The sequence below is a fragment of the Chiloscyllium punctatum genome, chromosome 8, assembly GCF_047496795.1.
Source record: "Chiloscyllium punctatum isolate Juve2018m chromosome 8, sChiPun1.3, whole genome shotgun sequence".
NCBI classification, from domain to species: domain Eukaryota; kingdom Metazoa; phylum Chordata; class Chondrichthyes; order Orectolobiformes; family Hemiscylliidae; genus Chiloscyllium; species Chiloscyllium punctatum.
In genome coordinates this window covers 115,486,059-115,504,369 of record NC_092746.1, presented here as the reverse complement: position 1 = coordinate 115,504,369, position 18,311 = coordinate 115,486,059, and the positions used below count along the sequence as shown (strand labels likewise).

General features: G+C 43.5%; 1 protein-coding gene across 4 annotated transcripts in view; it reads right to left on the bottom strand.

Moving 5' to 3' along the window:
* Positions 1-3,368: 3,368 nt before the first annotated feature.
* LOC140480834 (uncharacterized) overlaps positions 3,369-18,311 on the bottom strand; it is an 88,979-nt gene continuing 74,036 nt past the window's right edge. For 2 of the 4 annotated variants that reach the window (XM_072576297.1, XM_072576296.1), the window contains 3 exons: positions 9,581-9,687; positions 8,596-8,990; positions 3,369-3,672 (listed from right to left, as the gene is read on the bottom strand). In XM_072576297.1, coding sequence (XP_072432398.1) covers positions 3,666-3,672; positions 8,596-8,990; positions 9,581-9,687 — 509 coding nt within the window. In that variant the 3' untranslated portion in view covers positions 3,369-3,665. The remainder of the gene's footprint in view (positions 3,673-8,595; positions 8,991-9,580; positions 9,688-18,311) is intronic. The other 2 variants (XM_072576298.1, XM_072576299.1) reach the window with 2 other exon arrangements.

Below are 18,311 nucleotides of genomic sequence, written 5' to 3'. Positions count from 1 at the left end.
AAGAATATCAGGAACATAGGACCAATCTGAAATGAGGAATTAAGAGGGTTAAAAGAGGTCATGAAATATCTTTCACAAACAAGGTTAAGGAAAATCCCAAAGCCCCTTATTCATATATAAGGAGCAAGAGGGTGATCGGAGAAAAGGATGGCCCAAAGGAAGGAAATTATGCGTAAAGTCAGAAAATGAGTGAGATTCTTAATGAGTACTTTGCGTCAGTACTCAGAGGAGAGGGACATGACTGATGTTGAGGTTAGGGATAGATGTTTGATTACACTAGGTCAAGTCAGCAGAAGGAGAAATGATGTGTTGGGTATTCTAAAAGGCATTAAGGTGGACGTGTCCCCAAGTCTGGATGGGATCTATCCCAGGTTACTGAGGGAAGGGAGAGAGGAAATGGCTGGGGCCTTAACAGTTATCTTTGCAGCATGCTTGAACACTGAGGTCCCAGAGGACTGGAGAATTGCCAATATTGTCCCCTTGTTTAAGAAGGGTAGCGGGATGATCCAGGAAATTATAGACCGGTGAGCCTGACATCTGTGGTAGGGAAGCTGCTGGAGAAGATATTGCAGGATAGGATCTATTTATGTTTGGAAGAAAATGGGCTTATCAGTGATAGGCAGCATGGTTTTGTGCAGGGAAGGTCATGTATGACCAATGTAATAGAATTTTTGAGGAAGTGACAAAGTTGATTGAGTAGGGAAGGGCTATAGATGTCATATACATGGACTTCAGAATGGTGTTTGATAAGGTTCCCCATGGTATGCTGATGAAGAAAGTGAAATTACATGGGGTCCAGGGTGTACTAGCTAGATGAATAGAAAACTGGCTGGGCAGCAGGAGACCGTGTGTACGGGAGTTTCTCAAAATGGAGAATTGTGACCAGTGGTGTCCCACAGGGATTCATGCTGGGACCACCGTTGTACAGTAGTATTAGTGAAGGGGTCTGTCAGAGAATGCGGCAGAATATAGATAGATTGGAGAGTTGGATAGAGAAATGGCAGATGGAGTTCAATCCAGGCAAATGCAATATGATGCATTTTGGAAGATCCAATTCAAGAGTGAGCTATACAGCAAATGGAAAAGTCCTGGGGAAAAATGTATAGAGAGATCTGGGTGTTCAGGTCCATTGTTCCCTGAAGTTGGTAGCATGAGTCAGTGGAGTGGTCAAGAAGATAGATGGCATGCTTTCCTTCATCAGACAGGGTATTGAGTACAAGATTGGCAAGTCATGTTACAGTTGTATAAGACTTTGGTTTGGCCACATTTGGCATACTGCGTACAGTTCTAGTTGCCACATTGTCAAAAGAATATGGATGCTTTGGAGAGGGTGCAGAGGAGGTTCACCAGTGTGTTGCCTGGTATAGAAGGCGCTAGCGATGAAGTGAGGTTACGTAGATTAGGATTATTTTTATTAGAAAGACAGGTTGAGAAGGGACCTGATTGAGGTCTACAAAATCATGAGGTGTTGACAGGGTGGATGGCAAGAAGAATTTTCCCCAGAGTGGGGGACTCAATTATTAGGGGTCATGAGTTCAAGGTAAGAGGGGAAATGTGTGGAAAGTTCTTTAAGCAGAGGGTGGTGGGGGCCTGGAACATGTTGCCAGTGGAGGTGGTAGAGACTGGCACGATAGCGTCACTTAAGATGTATTTAGACAGATACATGAATGGGCAAGGGAGCAGAGGTATACAGATGCTTAGAAAATAGGTGACAGGTTTAGATAGAGGATCTGGATCAGCGCAGGCTTGAAGGGCCTGTTCCCGTGCTGTAATTTTCTTTGTCTTTCCATTCGAAGAACAAAAGAACAATCTCCGTGAGGGTATAACTCCTCAGCAAATCCAACCCACTCTGTTGTGCAGATACCAGTTGTTACATTGGCATACAGTCATACAGCAGGCAAACAGACCCTTCGGTCCAACCAGTCCAAGCTGAGCTAGTCCCACCTGCCTACTCTTGGTCCAAATCCCTCCCAACCCTTCCTATTCATGTACTTATACGAATGTTTTCTGCATGTTGTAACTGTCCACATCCACCATTTCATTCCACATGCGAAACCACACTCTTTTGAGAAAACATTTGCTCATGTCGTCTTAAATCTTTCTCCTCTCATTAAAAAAATGTGTCCCCTCGTCTTAAAACCACCAATCGTAAGGAAAGACGAAAAAGTCCCAGCCTATCCAGCATTTCTTTATAACTTAAAACGTTTATTGAATTAGATAGATTACTTAATGTGGAAACAGGCCCTTTGGCTCAACCAGTCCACACCGCCCCTCCGAAGAATAACCCACCCAGATCCATTTCCCTCTGACTAATGGACCTAGCACATGACCAATTCACCTGACCTGCACATCTTTGGACTGTGGGAGGAAACTGGAGCACCCGGAGGAAACCCACGCAGACACGGAGAGAATGTGCAAACTCCACACAGTCAGTCGCCTAAGGCTGGAATCGAGCCTGGGACCCTGGTGCTGTGAGGCAGCAGTGCTAACCACTGAGCCACCATGCCGCCCTATACCCAGCACCATCCTAGAAAATCTCTTCTGAACCCCTTCCAGCTTAATAATATCCCTCCTGTAACTTTGTGAACAGTATTCCAGAAGAGCCCTCACTCGTGTCCTGTACAACCTCAACATGCTGTCCCAATTCCAATATTCCAAGGGCTGAGTAATGAAGGCAAGCTTGCTATGTGTCTTTTAATCGTCATGTCTGCATGTGATGCAAACTTCAAAGATGTACCTGCACCCCTAGGTCCCTCTGTTCTACAACACTACCCAAGCACTATGTGTATTCTACGAAGACTGGCATACTGAAGCATCAATCTCTTGCAATGGTACACTGAAAGTTTAAAAATGTAAAGCAAAAGTTGACCATATGATCCCTTGGGCTTGTTCAACCATTCAATAAGATTAAGGTTAATTTGCTATTTCAACTCTATCTTCTCACCCTGTCTTCTTAATTCCATGGTGTTCAAAAATCTATTGACCTCAATCCTAGATAGACACATCAATTGTTCAAAGGCCTTTGTATTAGATTAGAGGATTCCAAAGATTCACAACCCTCCTGAGCTTTAAAATAACTCCTGACCACTTCAAAGTAAGAACCATTTAGGAATGCAAGGGTGAATCAGCAATATTTGACCTCTGTATTTGTGCATCCATTACTTAGCAGGAAGTTGTACTGCAACTGGGAACCTGGGCAGAGAGCCCAAAATGGCTAGGCAGATTTACTGCTACAAAGTCAGATGTCACTGACGTCTGTATTTGTGGCCATTTCTGTACCAATGAAGAGTAGAGTGGGCAAAGTGATTAGAGCAGCTTTCATGTAGGTCAGTGCTGCCTCTGGTATCAATGTTTGCAAGAGTTCCACCTGATTTCAGTGCAGGTTTTATTGAGTAGAGGTTTGTAACAACGGTATTAAATGTTACAGTAAACTGAGAAAGTGCAGCTATCAGAGCTACCCGGTTAGGGCTTACAGCGGTTAGTGCAGGTTCACTGGTGTTACTGGCAAAGCTCCCAGCCAACCAGCAAGTTCAATGCCTGCTCACTAAGCAAGACAAGCAATCTGCCGTGGAGAAACTGTGTGATTCCAACCATCTTCCGTCCGAGGAAAACATTCTTCCCTTAAATCTGACTGCTTCTTTCTGGTGATTGTCAGTTCTGTATCGTCAGCGTCTGTTAGAAGAACAAAACTAGTGGTAAAGTGAGCAGTGCTTTTTAAAAATATTTTCTCCACAACCAAAGACACACTATTTTCACTGTCCATCTACTTCTGACTGCTGATCATTGGTTTCTTGTCTTTGTTTCAGAACATAGAGGTACAGCCAATTGATCTGGCAAGTAATCCATGTCCAGGCATTTACTTTGATCTCTAAGGTCCTAGAGAGTATTGCTGAACAGGGAGAACTTGGAGTGCTGGTTCCATAGCTCCTTGAAAGTAGAGTCGCAGTTAGATGAGATAGTGAAGGTGGTGTTTGGTATGGTTTTCTTTATTGGTCTAAGTATTGAGTACAGGAGTTGGGAAGGTCATGTTACGACTGTACAGGACATTGGTTAGGCCACTTTTGGAATATTGGGTGCAATTCTGGTCTCCCTCCTATAAGATGTTGTGAAACTTGAAAGAGTTCAAAAAAGATAAACAAGAATGTTGCCAGGAGGTTTTGAGCTATAGGGGGAGGCTGAGGGGTGACCTTATACTGGTTTATAAAATTGTAAGTGGCATTAATAGGGTAATTGTGCAAGGTCTATTCCCTGAGGTGAGGGAGTCCAGAACTAGAGGGGACAGGTTTTGGGTGAGGCAGAAAAGCTTTATAAGGGACCTAAGGGCCAACTTCTTTCACGCAGAAGGTGGTGCGTGTATGGAATGAGCTGCCAGAATAAGTCATAGAGGTGAACAGCATGGAAACAGACCCTTCGGTCCAACCTGTCCATGCCAACCAGATATCCCAACCCAATCTAGTCCACCTGCCAGCACCCAGTCTATATCCCTCCAAACCATTCCTATTCATACACCCATCCAAATGTCTTTTAAATGTTGCAATTGTACCAGCCTCCAACACTTCCTCTGGCAGCTCATTCCATATCCGTACCACCCTCTGTGTGAAAACCTTGCCCCTTAGGTGTCTCTCATATCTTGAGGCTGGTACAATTACAACATTTAAGGCATCAGGATGGGCTTATGAATGGGAAGGATTTAGAGGGATATGGAGAAAGTGAGGACTGCAGATGCTGGAGATCAGAGCTGAAAATGTGTTGCTGGAAAAGCGCAGATCAGGCAGCATCCAAGGAGCAGGAGAATCGACATTTCGGGCCTGACCTGCTGCGCTTTTCCAGCAACACATTTTCGGTTTAGAGAGCTATGGGCCAAGTGCTGGCAAATAGGGTGAGATTTGTTGGTCAGCGTGGACAACTTAGATTGAAGGGTCTGTTTCCGTGCTCTACATCTCTGACTCTTTCTTTCTCTCTCTCCCTCTCTCTCTGTCTCTCTCTCTCTCTCTCTCTCTTTCTCCCTCTCTTTCTTTCTTTCTTTCTTTCCTTCTTTCTCTCTCTCTTTCTTTCTCTCTCTCTTTCTCTCTCTCTTTCTTTCTCTCTCTCTTTCTTTCTCTCTCTCTTTCTTTCTCTCTCTCTTTCTTTCTCTCTCTCTTTCTTTCTCTCTCTCTTTCTTTCTCTCTTTCTCCCTTTCTCTCTTTCTTTCTCCCTTTCTCTCTTTCTTTCTCCCTCTCTCTCTTTCTTTCTCCCTCTCTCTCTTTCTTTCTCCCTCTCTCTCTTTCTTTCTCCCTCTCTCTCTTTCTTTCTCCCTCTCTCTCTTTCTTTCTCTCTCCCTTTCTTTCTCTTTTCCAAACCTGAACACTATAAGATATAGGAGCACAATTGGGCCATTCAGCCCATCAAGTCTGCTTGCCATTACACTGAGCCCTGAAGAAGGGCTTATGCCCAAAACGTCGATCCTTCTCCTGCTCGGATGCTGCCTGGCCTGCTGTGTTTTTCCAGCACCACATTTTTCAACTCTGGTCTCCAGCATCTGCTGACCTCACTTTCTCCTCCTTGCCATTAGATTATGGCTGAGATGTTTCTCAACTCCTTTCTCTTGCTTTCTCCCTGTAACCCTTACTAATCAAGAAGATCCCTTTACTGATCAATCAGCATCTGAGACCTCAGATTGCTGACTCCAGAGTCTGATTTGATTATTAGTACTCGAAGAAGGGAAGGGGCAAACATTGTCCAAGAAATCCAAAAGGAAAACAATGCGAGAACAACTTAGCAGTCCTAGAGGTCTGTGGATAGAAAAACAGAACAGATGTTTTGTCTGAACAGGGAAGAGTTTAACAAAGTATAGATTTTGAGCAAATGGGTGGATTGGTAGGGAAAGGATGGGGAGGTCAAAAGGAAAGATCTGTGAGAGGGCAGAGGACAGGAGAGATTCAAGAAGGTTTTGTGGTGCAAGGTCAGAAGAAGTAACAAGTGAAGAAACAAAGGATATATATTGAGGAAAAACTCAGCAGGTCTGGCAGCATCTGTGATCATAAATCAGAGTTATGTTTTGTGGTCAGTGATCCTTCCTCAGAACTCACAATTTACAAGGATGTTGCCAGGGTTGGAGGGTTTGAGTTATCCAGGGAGAGGCTGAGTAGGCTGGGGTTGTTTTCCTTAGAGCATTGGAGGCTGAGGGGTGACCTTACAGAGGTTTATAAAATCATGAGGGGCATGGTGAATAGTAAAGGCTTTTTCCCCAGGGTAGAGAGGAAAGGTTTAAAGTGAAAGGGGAAAGATTTAAAAGGGTCATAAGGGGCAATTTCTTCATGCAAAGGGTGGTACATGTATGGAAATAAACTGTCAGAGGAAAGTACAATGACAACATCTAAAAGGCATCTGGCTGGGTACATGAATAGGAAGGGTTTAGAAGGATATGGGTCAAATGGGATTAGAGGAAGGGTCACTGGAACTGAAATCTTAACTTTGATTTCTGCCTTCCCTGCAATTTCTGTTTTTGTTTCTGATGTTGTTCCAGTATCTGCAGTTCTTTCCGTTTGGTTGCAACGTCAAGAGATAAAACTCGCAAAGAGAAAGGAAACAACATAAGGGCACAGGGTGCAATCTAAAATGGTTTGAGCCCGTAAGGCTGTAAAAGTGCCTGGTGAAAATGGGAGGTGCTGTGCTTTGAGCTTAAGTTGAGTTTCAATGGAAAGCTGCAGTAGCCATTCTCCACAAAACACTCGTGTTTCTGACCTAAGTAGCTTTTGTTTACGTTAAAGGAATTTTTTTTCACTTCAATCGGTCACATTCATCTTTAATAGAAGGTTGAGAGTTTAAATACGATACCAGTATCTGATCACCTAATGCCAGTCTAACACTCTTGTTCAGTCCACACTCAGGAAAGACGTGAAGGTCAATGAGACAGTGTGGAGGAAGATTACCAGAAACAGGTCCAGCGATTGGGTGGATTAGGTTGGAGAATCTGGGGTTGTCTTCCTTAGTGCAAGGGAGATTAAAGTTGAGGGATTTGGATAAGATAAGGAAGCAAACTATTCAATAACTGATGGTACAAGAGCTACATGTACAATAGTAGTTATCAAATGCAAAGGGAACTTTTGCACACAGCATGGTATGACATGGACCACAATTAACAAAAAATAACTTCAAAAAGAAATTTTAATGTACAGATTGCTTCTTGGAAGGCCTCAATGGGTGGAATTTGTTTTTATTTATTTGTGGGACATGAGCATCACTGGCTGGGTCAACATGTATTGCCCGTCCCCAGTTGCCTCTTGAGAAGGTGGTGGTGGTGGTGAGCTGCCTTCTTGAACCAGTGCGGTCTGTATGCTGTAGGTTGACCTACAATGCCTTTAGGGAGGGAATTCCAGAAGTTTGACCAAATGATAGCAAAGGAAAAGTGATATATTTCCAAGTCAGAATGGAGGGGAACTTGGAGATGGTGGTGTACCCGTGTATCTGCTATTCTTGTCCTTCAAGTGGTCGTGGGTTTGAAAGGTGCTGTATGAGGATCTTTGGTGAATTTCTGCAGTGTATCGTATAGGTGGTGGTAATAACTGAGTGAGTGTCCGTGGTGGTGGTGGTGGTGGTGGTGTTGGTAATAACGGAGTGTCAGTGGTGGAGAATGTGATTTTTGTAGATGTGTCCGCAATCAAACTACAAACATCCAGCCCTTCCGTCACCGATGCTCAGTAGCAGTTGTGTGTACTAACAACAAGATGCACACTGGTGCTACTGAGTGGCTCATGTTCTCACTTACTTTGTGTAGTAAATGACTCTGACAATACTGTGTCAGCTGCACCACTTGGGGTAGCACTCTGACCTGAGTCAATGATTCAGGTCTGACTCCAGGCTGAGTAACACTAATGGAGGTGCTGTGTATTTCAGTTCAGCCATTACATGAAACTTCACCTCATGTACTTGAGAATGTAGAAATTCTGGTCGCACTGGTTCAAAGGAGAGGAAAGAGATGCTGCAGAGTGCTGACCAATATTTATCCACTAACCAACACTTAGACAATAACATTGATGAAATAGTCAAATTGCTGTTTGTGGGAGTTAATTGGCCACCAGTTTTCCAACTGTGAACTTGCTTCAAAAACAGCGTTTCCAAGATGCCCTGACTTCACCGATGGCAAGTCTTTCCTCACAGAAAGCCAGTGTCGTCATGGTAATGCCAGTGAACTGTGAATCAAGAACCCCAAGCTAATGTCCCAGCACGCGATTAAAAATTTGAATTCTGAAAAGATATGGAATGAGAAGCTGCCCTCGTACTGAACACATAACCATTGGCTGATTACATTACAGAAGGCAGTATGTCTGAACTGGTCTAGCTTATATGTGATTCCAGATTCTCAGCAATGGGGTTGACACTTATTTGTGCTTTGACGGAGCCTACAGGGCAATTAGGAATGGGCATCAAGTGACCACCTTTGCCAAGGCCACCAAATCCTTTACATAAATATTATTTTTTAAAAATGTCACTAAGTTCTTCTGTGCACTGGCCAAAATTCCTCCTTCAGTCATCACAGAACCTCCTAAGAACAAAAACACAAATTATTTGAGCATTCAGAGGGTGATTGCAGTCTACGGGAGTGATTGAACCCACCTGGAAACTTTCCTTGGGGTGACCTTGTTTGGTGCATGAACCGACCTATAGTGGGGGATGTCGGGAGGTAGACTCGCAGTGATAGTGGAAGTCCGATTGCTTAGTTTTGTCTGCAAGGAGGAGACTACTACCTTCTCTGTCCTCTCATTACTGTCACTCCATTCTTCCTGAGTGGGGTTCACACTCGTGACCGATGTTCCCAAGGAGGTAGACACTCCTGACTTTCTCAGAACTCTCCTATTTGAATGGAGGTTCTTGGGCAGGTGCTGCTGCTTTCTCCTGGAGATGGCCTGATGGCTGTGCTCTCCTCTGGCCCTGGGATTGTTGGAGAGCGACCCGAGGGAGTGGCAGTGCTGCAGCGAGCTTGGCCTTGGAGGTGAAATGGATTTCTTTGGCTGTGACAAAGTAAAGTTTGAACATGTATAAACTGGCAGCTGAGCTTCATACACTCGAACAGTGACTATACTTACAAAGCACCTTGCTGGTTATTGACTGCTTTGGGACATTCTGAAGACATGAAAAGTGTGGTATTGTAAGGGGCCTTTCATCTGCTTTGTAGTTCTTCTTCCCTTACCCTCCCGTTGTCTTTTGGAGAGCCAAGACTTTACAATCTGTGGCCTTGTGCTAGAACATACTCCCTTAAGTCATGGAGCTAGAACTTGTCATAGAATCCCTATAGTGCAGATAGAGGCCGTTCGGTCCATCAAGTCTGCACTGAGCCTCCAAAGTGCATCCCACCCAGATCCCCATCCTATCCTTGGAACCCCACATTTCCCATGGCTAACCTACCCAGCATGCACATTCCTGAACACTGGACAATTTCCCATGGCCGATCTTCCTGACCTCCACATCTTTCAACTGGGGGAGGAAACCGGAGCACCTGGTAGAAACCCACACAAACACAGGGAGAATGTGCAAACTCCACACACAGTCACCCAAGCGTGGAATATATAGTTAACTTTGTTGTAATTTCTTCCAATCTTACCTTTCTATTTATAACGTAAAATATCTCGTGGACTGGAACAAAAACAGCAAAGTTCTCGTAACACTGGAAATACCTCTTCTCTGCAAATGTACCGTCATGTTGTCCACCTGCAATCCAACACAGTGCATTAACCTGTGCTCCCCCACTGGGAATTTTTCTCTCATTCTCTGCTCAATGCCAATTGCTGGGTGACAAATGATTTATCCTGAATTCATGTGCAACTGATCCGCCTTAATCCAGAACCTACAACCACAACAGACTGAACCCCTTGGTGTCCCTGTCATGTCCCACGTTAACAATGAAGCAGAGACCTGATCCAGGTCTTTATACCTCCATATGGTGGATCAAGGCTAGGAGTGGGAACGTTTTGGTGTGTCCTTGCACCCATTTCTATCTGAGGGATTTGAATGACCCCTGGATAAGGCTGTGGCAGCTTCACCCACATTCAGCGGTGCTACCCTTTCTGGCTTCACTACAGATTGGGAGTTCGAATCCCCTCACCCCCAATCATTTTGTGGTTCAGTTTTAGTTAACATGCTTTACATAGACTCCCAGCACTCTTAAACCATGGCAGCAGCTGTGTTGTGACGTCCGGGATCTTTTGACAATGTTTAAAAATACAAGTGTCATCATTTCATGATGTATGATAAGTTTTATGTATTTTTAATCTCATTGGTAGTAGGACCCTGTCCTTAAAGAAATAAATGACAATTAAATTGACCAACATTTATAAAGATTTTCACATGTATTTGAGTACATCTGCTATAACCAGTAATTTTGTTCTCCTACAATCCTGTCATGAGAAAATCGCATAATAGCAGCACCGTTTAAACTAATGAGGCTGGAAATATGTTATAACCAATACACGCTTTAGAAACAAGTGTCCCCAATTCATCAGTTGCGTTATAGTGAATTTCTATTCACAACACACACGTTGTGGAAAAATGACTTGTACGTCATAAGACATAGGAGCTGAAGTAGGCCATTCAGCCCATTGAGTCTGTACCACCATTCAATGAGATTGTGGCTCATTCTGATCATCCTCAGCTCCACTTTCCTGCCTTTTCCCCATAACCCTTGATTCCCTTAATGATTGAACATCTGTCTCAGCCTTGAATATACATAGCGACCCACCTTCGACAAATTTCTGCAGGAAAGAATTTTGCAAATGCACTACATTCTGCAACGAAATTCTTTCTCATCTCTGTTTTAAATTAGCAATCTCTTCTGAGGTGGTTTCTCCCAGCACAAGAAACTCCCCACACATGGCAACAAGCTCTCTATATCTACCCTGCCAAGTACCCTAAGAATCTTGCATTCTTCAATAAGGTCTCATTCCAAACCCCCAATGAGTGCAGGCCCAACCTACTCAACTTGTCTTCATAAAACAGTCCCTCCACACTTGCTTTCAACCAAGTGAATCTACTCCACTCTGCCTCAAACGACTTTTGGAAGTCCAAATATATTACGTCCATTGCTTCCTCTTTACCTCCCGAGCTTGTTAGCTTCTCCAAGAATTCTAATCAACCTGTCAGGGTTGACTTCCCCTTCATGAAGCTATGCTGACATTGCTTGATGTTTTTATATACACACATACACAAAATTAAAATTAACTCTTAACATTTTCCCAATAACAGATGTCAAGCTAACAAAACATCTGTTTTGCCTGCTTTTTTAACTAAAGTGGCTACATTGGCAGTTTTTCAATCCTCAGCAACTTTTCCAGAATGTAAAGTTTTAGAAAGATTGCTCCCAGTGTATCTGTTTTATGTAGTCAGTGCCTTGAAAATTTCTAGAATGTAACTCATCCACTCTGGGGGACTTATCACCCTTACACTCATTAGTTTCCCCAGTACTTTTTCTCTCGTGATAATTATTGCATTTATTTTCTCTCCTGCTTCTGCCCCTTGACTGAATATGTTTGGAAACAGTGTTATTAGTGTGAAGACCCATGCAAAATATTTATTCAATTTCTGTGCCATTTTCTCGTTCCTCATTATGGCTATTAGATCATAACATGCACTTGTGCTGTTAATTCATTTACTTTGTTCCGAATACTGCAGTAAAGAGCCAATAATAAGAATGAATCTTAGGTTAAGCAGGGTTTGTCAAGATTGTTCCAGGGGACTCTTCCCATCAGGGGTACAGCCAGGTGATTCTGCGGCTGAGAGCGTGAATTCAGGATGGCATGTTGCCTCCCTGGTGCCAGGGTCAAGGACATCTCCAAATAGTTGCAGCATCTTGTCAAAGTGGAGAGTGAGAAGCCAAAATTTGTTGTGCGCATTGATAACAATGGCATAATTAGGGAAAGAGTGAATACAAGAAGTTAGGAAGGAGGTAAAAAAGCAGAACTTAGAAGGTAGTAATCTCTGGATTATTCCCAGTGTCATGTGCTGGTGTGAGTAGGAATAGGGAGCTAGGACAGATAGATCAATGGCTGAGGAGATAGTACAGTGGGCAGGGATTCAGATTTGTGGATCATTGGGATCTCTTCTGAAGCAGAAGAGATCTATCCAAAAGGGATGGGTTTCACCTGAACGGAAAGGGGACCAATATCCCGGCAGGGACATTTGCAACTGTTATTCAAGTGTATTTAAACTAGCAGGGAGAGGGATAGGGGAATCCTAAGCAATCATGAGAATAGAGAGACCGATGAGAATAACTCTGAATTTTAAAAAGTGTGTTATTTAGAAAAGGCAGACAAGAGCTAGTCAGAGAATGAGGTAACTCTGAATTAAGCAGCATTTATTTCAATGCAAGGATCCTACAGGGAAGGCAGACGAATTCAGGACCTTCGTGGAAACTTGGAACTGGGACATCACAGAAACAAGAAGGGGACGATCACCTTGATGAAATTGTACTATAGGCCCTGCAATGGTCAGAGGGAAATTGACACGAGAAAGAATAACAGTGTTGTAATAAGGGATTTTAACATTCTAAACATAGACTGGGACTGGCATAGTGTTAAGGACTGGAGGAGCCTGTTGAATGTGTTAAAAAAAAAAGTCTTTATCAAGCCAGGGAACTATAGAGCCTGAACTCAGTGGTGGGCAAGTAGTTGGTGGGAATCCTGAGGGACAGGATGTACATGTACTTGGAAAGGCAAGGACTGATTAGGGATAGTCAACATGGCTTTTGTGCGTGGGAAACTGTGTCTCACGAGGTTGATTGAGTTTTTTTTGAAGTAACAAAGAGGATTGATGAGGGCAGAGCAGTAGACATGATCTATATGGACTTCCTATCAGAAAGATGTTGTGAAACTTGAAAGGGTTCAGAAAAGATTTACAAGGATGTTGCCAGGGGTGGATGATTTGAATTATAGGGAGAGGCTGAACAGGCTGGGGCTGTTTTCCCTGGAGCGTCGGAGGCTGAGGGGTGACCTTTTAGAGGTTTACAAAATTGAGGGGCATGGATAGGATAAATAGACAAAGTCTTTTCCCTGGGAGGGATTAGACAACCTTGGCTGACAAAGGAAGTCAGGAAATGTATTAAAGAAAAAGAGAGATCCTATAAAGTGGCTAAGAACAGTGGGAAATCAGAAGATTGGGAAGGATACAAAAGCAAACAGAGGATAACGAAGAGTGTAATAAGAAATGAGAGGATCAAATATGAAGGTAGGCTAGCCAGTAATATTAGAAATAATAGTAAAAGTTTCTTTCAGTACATAAGAAACAAACGACAGGCAAAAGTAGACATTGGGCCACTTCAAACTGATGCAGGGAGCCTAGTGATGGGAGATAAGGAAATAGCAGGAGAACTTAACAAGTACTTTGCGTCAGTTTTCACAGTGGAAGACATGAGTAATATCCCAAAAATTAAAGGGTGTCACGGGGCTGAGTTGAGTATGGTTGCCATTACGAAAGAGATAGTGCTAGAAAAGTTAAAAAGTCTTAAAATTGATAAATCTCCTGGCCCCGATGGGATACACCCTAGAGTTCTGAGAGAGGTTGCTGAGGAAATAGCAGAGGCATTGGTTGAGATCTTTCAAGAGTCACTGGAGTCAGGAAAGGTCCCGGATGATTGGAAGATGGCTGTAGTAACCCCCTTGTTCAAGAAAGGATCAAGGCAAAAGATGGAAAATTATAGGCCAATCAGCTTAACCTCGGTTGTTGGTAAAATTCTAGAATCCATCATTAAGGATGAGGTTTCTAAATTCTTGGAAGAGCAGAGTCTGATTAGAACAAGTCAACATGGATTTAGTAAAGGGAGGTCATGCCTGACAAACCTGTTGGAATTTTTTGAAGAGGTAACAAGTAGGTTAGACCAGGGGAACCCAGTGGATGTGGTCTATCTGGACTTTCAAAAGGCCTTTGATAAGGTGCCACACGGGAGACTGCTGAGCAAGGTGAGGGCCCATGGTGTTCGAGGTGAGCTGCTGGGATGGATTGAGGATTGGCTATCTAACAGAAGGCAGAGAGTTGGGATAAAAGGTTCTCTTTCAGAATGGCAGCCGGTGACGAGCGGTGTCCCGCAGGGTTCGGTGCTGGGGCCACAGCTGTTCGCATTATATATTAATGATTTGGATGAGGGAACCGGGGGCATTCTAGCGAAGTTTGCCGATGATACAAAGTTAGGTAGACAGGCAGGTAGTACTGAGGAAGTGGGGAGGCTACAGAAGGATCTAGACAGGTTGGGAGAGTGGTCCAGGAAATGGCTGATGGAATTTAACGTGAGCAAGTGCGAGGTCTTGCACTTTGGCAAAAAGAATATAGGAATGGACTACTTTCTAAATGGTGAGAAACTTAATAAAGCCAAAGCACAAAGGGATCTGGGAGTGCTAGTCGAGGATTCTCTAAAGGTAAACATGCAGGTTGAGTCTGTGATTAAGAAAGCGAATGCAATGTTGTCTCTTATCTCAAGAGGGTTGGAATATAAAAGCAGAGATGTACTACTAAGACTTTATAAAGCTCTGGTTAGGCCCCATTTGGAGTACTGTGTCCAGTTTTGGTCCCCACACCTCAGGAAGGACATACTGGCACTGGAACGTGTCCAGCGGAGATTCACACGGATGATCCCTGGAATGACAGGTCTAGCATATGAGGAACGGCTGAGGATACTGGGATTGTATTCGTTGGAGTTTAGAAGATTAAGGGGAGATCTAATAGAGACGTACAAAATAATACATGGCTTTGAAAAGGTGGATGCTAGAAAATTGTTTCTGTTAGGCGAGGAGACTAGGACCCGTGGACACAGCCTTAGAATTAGAGGGGGTCATTTCAGAACGGAAATGCGGAGACATTTCTTCAGCCAGAGAGTGGTGGGCCTGTGGAATTCATTGCCACGGAGTGCAGTGGAAGCCGGGACGCTAAATGTCTTCAAGGCCGAGATTGATAGGTTCTTGTTGTCTAGAGGAATTAAGGGCTACGGGGAGAACGCTGGCAAGTGGAGCTGAAATGCGGGGAGAACGCTGGCAAGTGGAGCTGAAATGCGCATCAGCCATGATTGAATGGCGGAGTGGACTCGATGGGCCGAATGGCCTTACTTCCACTCCTATGTCTTATGGTCTTATGGTCTTATGGGTTAGGGGAGTCCAGACTAGAGGGCATAGGTTGAGGGTGAGAGGGGTAAGATATAAAAGTCATCTAAGGGGCAACTTTTTCTCAGAGTTGTGTGTGTATGGAATGAGCTGCCAGAGGAAGTGGTGGAGGCTGGTACAATTGCAACAGTTAAAAGGCATTTGGATGAGTATATGAATAGGAAGGGTTTGGAGGGCTGTGGGCCAGGTGCTGGCAGGTGGGACTAGATTGGGTTGGGATTTCTGGTCAGCATGGACGGGTTGGACCGAAGGGTCCATGCTGTACATTTCTATGACTCTAATATGTAGATATATCTACTAGAGAGAGCAAAACTTGACCTTCCCTTGGGAATAAGGTAGGGCAAGTGACTGAAATGTTAGTGTGGGGTGGGGGGGGGGCACTTTGGGACCAGTGATCATAATTCTATTAGTTTTAATATAGTTATGGAAAAGGATAGGTCTTGTAAATAAGTTAATGTTCTTAATTAGAGTGAGGCCAATTTTGATGATATGAGACAGAAACTTTCAAGAGGTGACTGGAGTAGACTGCTCGCAGGTAAAGTGATGACTGGCAAGCGGGAGGCTTTCAAAAGTGAGAAATCCTGTCTCACCGACTTGATTGAGTTTTTTGAGGACATAACCAAAACAATTGATGAGGGCAGAGCTGTAGACATTGTCTACATGGATTTTAGCAAAGCCTTTGATAAAGTTCTGCATGGTGGACTCTGTGTAAAGTTAGATCACCTGGGATTCAGGGAGAGCTTGCCAATAGGATACAAAATTGGCCTGACAGTAAGAGACCGAGAGTAGAGGATTGTTTTTGGACTGGAGGCCTGTGACCAGTGGTGTTCCACAGGGATTGGTGCTAGGTCCACTGGTGTTTGTCATTTATATAAAACAAGTTGGATGAAAATTTAGGAGACATAGTTAGTAAGTTTGCAGATGACACCAAAATTGGTAATAGAGTTATGAGGTGTACTGTACCTTAAGTTGCTATGAGACAAAAAACAAATTCAAATTCGGCCAATCAGTTTAAATCATACCCAAGATACTAAGCTCCGATCAAGTTTGAATTTGGTATTTTGACAATGGTAAGACCAATGAAACCATCTGATGCTTTGGGGTATAAATATAAAACAAATTGAACAGTTGGGAGAGAACTGCCAAGCCGCCAACATATACAGACTGCCTGCAGAATAGCTCTCTTAAAGGTACTTTTATCTATCAGTGACCTGTGAAGCAGAAACCCTAAGAAGAAGAAAAGAGGACAGAAGAAGACACAAAGAGAAGATTTGACAGCTGGCTGATTTTGAGATTTGAATTTTTTGATAAATCTTAAACAGGGGATTTATTGGACCAGTATTGTAGAGGGGGAAAGTCAAAGATACGTTCGAGAAAGGAGTGGTAAATAGTTGTTTTTCTAATTAATCCCTGTTAGACTTTAATAAAATAAAGTTGTTAATTTTTACTTTAGTGTTGGAGGCTGAGGGGGTGACCTTATAGAGGTTTACAAAATGATGAGGGGCATGGATAGAATAAATAGACAAAGCCTTTTCCCTGGGGTCAGCGAGTCCAGAACCAGAGGGCATAGGTTTAGGGTGAGAGGGGAAAGATATAAAAGAGACCTAAGGTGCAACTTTTTCACACAGAGGGTGGTACGTGTATGGAATGAGCTGCTGGAGGAAATGGTGGAGGCTGGTACAATTGCAGCATTTAAAAGGATGTGGATGGGTATATGAATAGGAAGGGTTTGGAGGGATATGGGCTGGGTGCTGGCAGGTGGGACTAGATTGGGTTGGACCAAAGGGTCTGTCTCCATGCTGTACATCTCTATGACTTTTGGGATAGTTCTTTGCCTCTCGAATTTTAACAGATTATGCACGAGTTAAATGTTTTGCGTTTGGGTTTAAATTAACGGGGGCGGTGGGGTGGGTGGGGGGTGTTACCCAGTGTCGTAACAACAGTCAACAGTGAAGAAGGTTATCTAAGATTACATAGGGGTCTTGATCAATTAGATCAATGTATTGAGGTCTGGCAGATGGCATTTAGTTTTGATAAATACGAGGTGTTGCATTTGGTAAAACAAACAAGGGCAGCACTTAGACAGTTAATGGTAGGGCCCTGGGTAGTGTTACCAACAGAGAGACCTAGGGTTCTTTGAAAGTTGCATCAGAGGTAGACAGGGTGGTTAAGAAAGTATTTAGCATAATTGCCTTCATTGCTCAGACCACTGAGTCTAGGAGTTGGGATGTCATGTTGAGTTTGTATAGGACATTGGTATGGCCACGTTTAGAGTCCAGTGTCCAGTTCTAGTCACCCTGCTATAGGAAGGATATTATTAAATTGAAGAAGGTTCAGAAAAGATTTATCAGGATGTCGTTGGCACTGGACAGTTTGAGTTACAAGGATAGTCTGCAGCGTAGGAGATTCGGGGGCAATCTTAGAGGTTTATAAAAACATGAGCATAGATCAGGTGCATAGTAAAGGTCTTTTCCCCAGGGTGGGGGCATTCAAAACTAGGGGGCATACTTTTAAGGTGAGAGGAGAAAGATTTAAAAGGAACTTAAGGGCAACTTCTTCATACAGAGGATGGTTCATGTGTGGAATGAACTGCCAGAGGAAGTGGTAGATACAAGCACAGTTCTAACATTTAAAAGATATTTGACTAGGTACATGAATCAGAAAGGTTTAGAGGGGTACGGGCTAAATGTAGGTAACTGGGAAAAGTTTAGTTTGGGAAACTTGGTCAATATGGAGGGGTAAGCCTGAAGGGTCGGTTTCCGTGCTGTATGACCCTATAATTGTGTTTTTTTTTACCACGTTCCACCTTAAATCTCAGCTTTTCTGTTCACTCTGTGTAAGTGAAGTCTCTCATCCATCAGTAACCATTGGTTTAATTTTGACTTCTCCTCCTGAGGGTCTTGCCTTGTCTCCAGTTGGAACTTGCCTCCAATGATATGGTTTGGAGTTGGGAGCTCAGACAAAGGAATAGTCTGACGGGAGGTGAGGAGCATCTTATTGACACAGCAAGTTATGATCTGGAATGCAGTGCCCGAAAAGATGGATAAACGAGCTGTGTGGGTGAAGGAGATAGATTGGTAAAGATGACTTCTCCACTTGGTGAGTTCTTAATCTCAAATGCAGTAGGTGGATGTAAAGTGGAAGCCAAGCACATCTCATTGGATTTGGCATCTCCTTCAGGTGCATTCTTTGTCT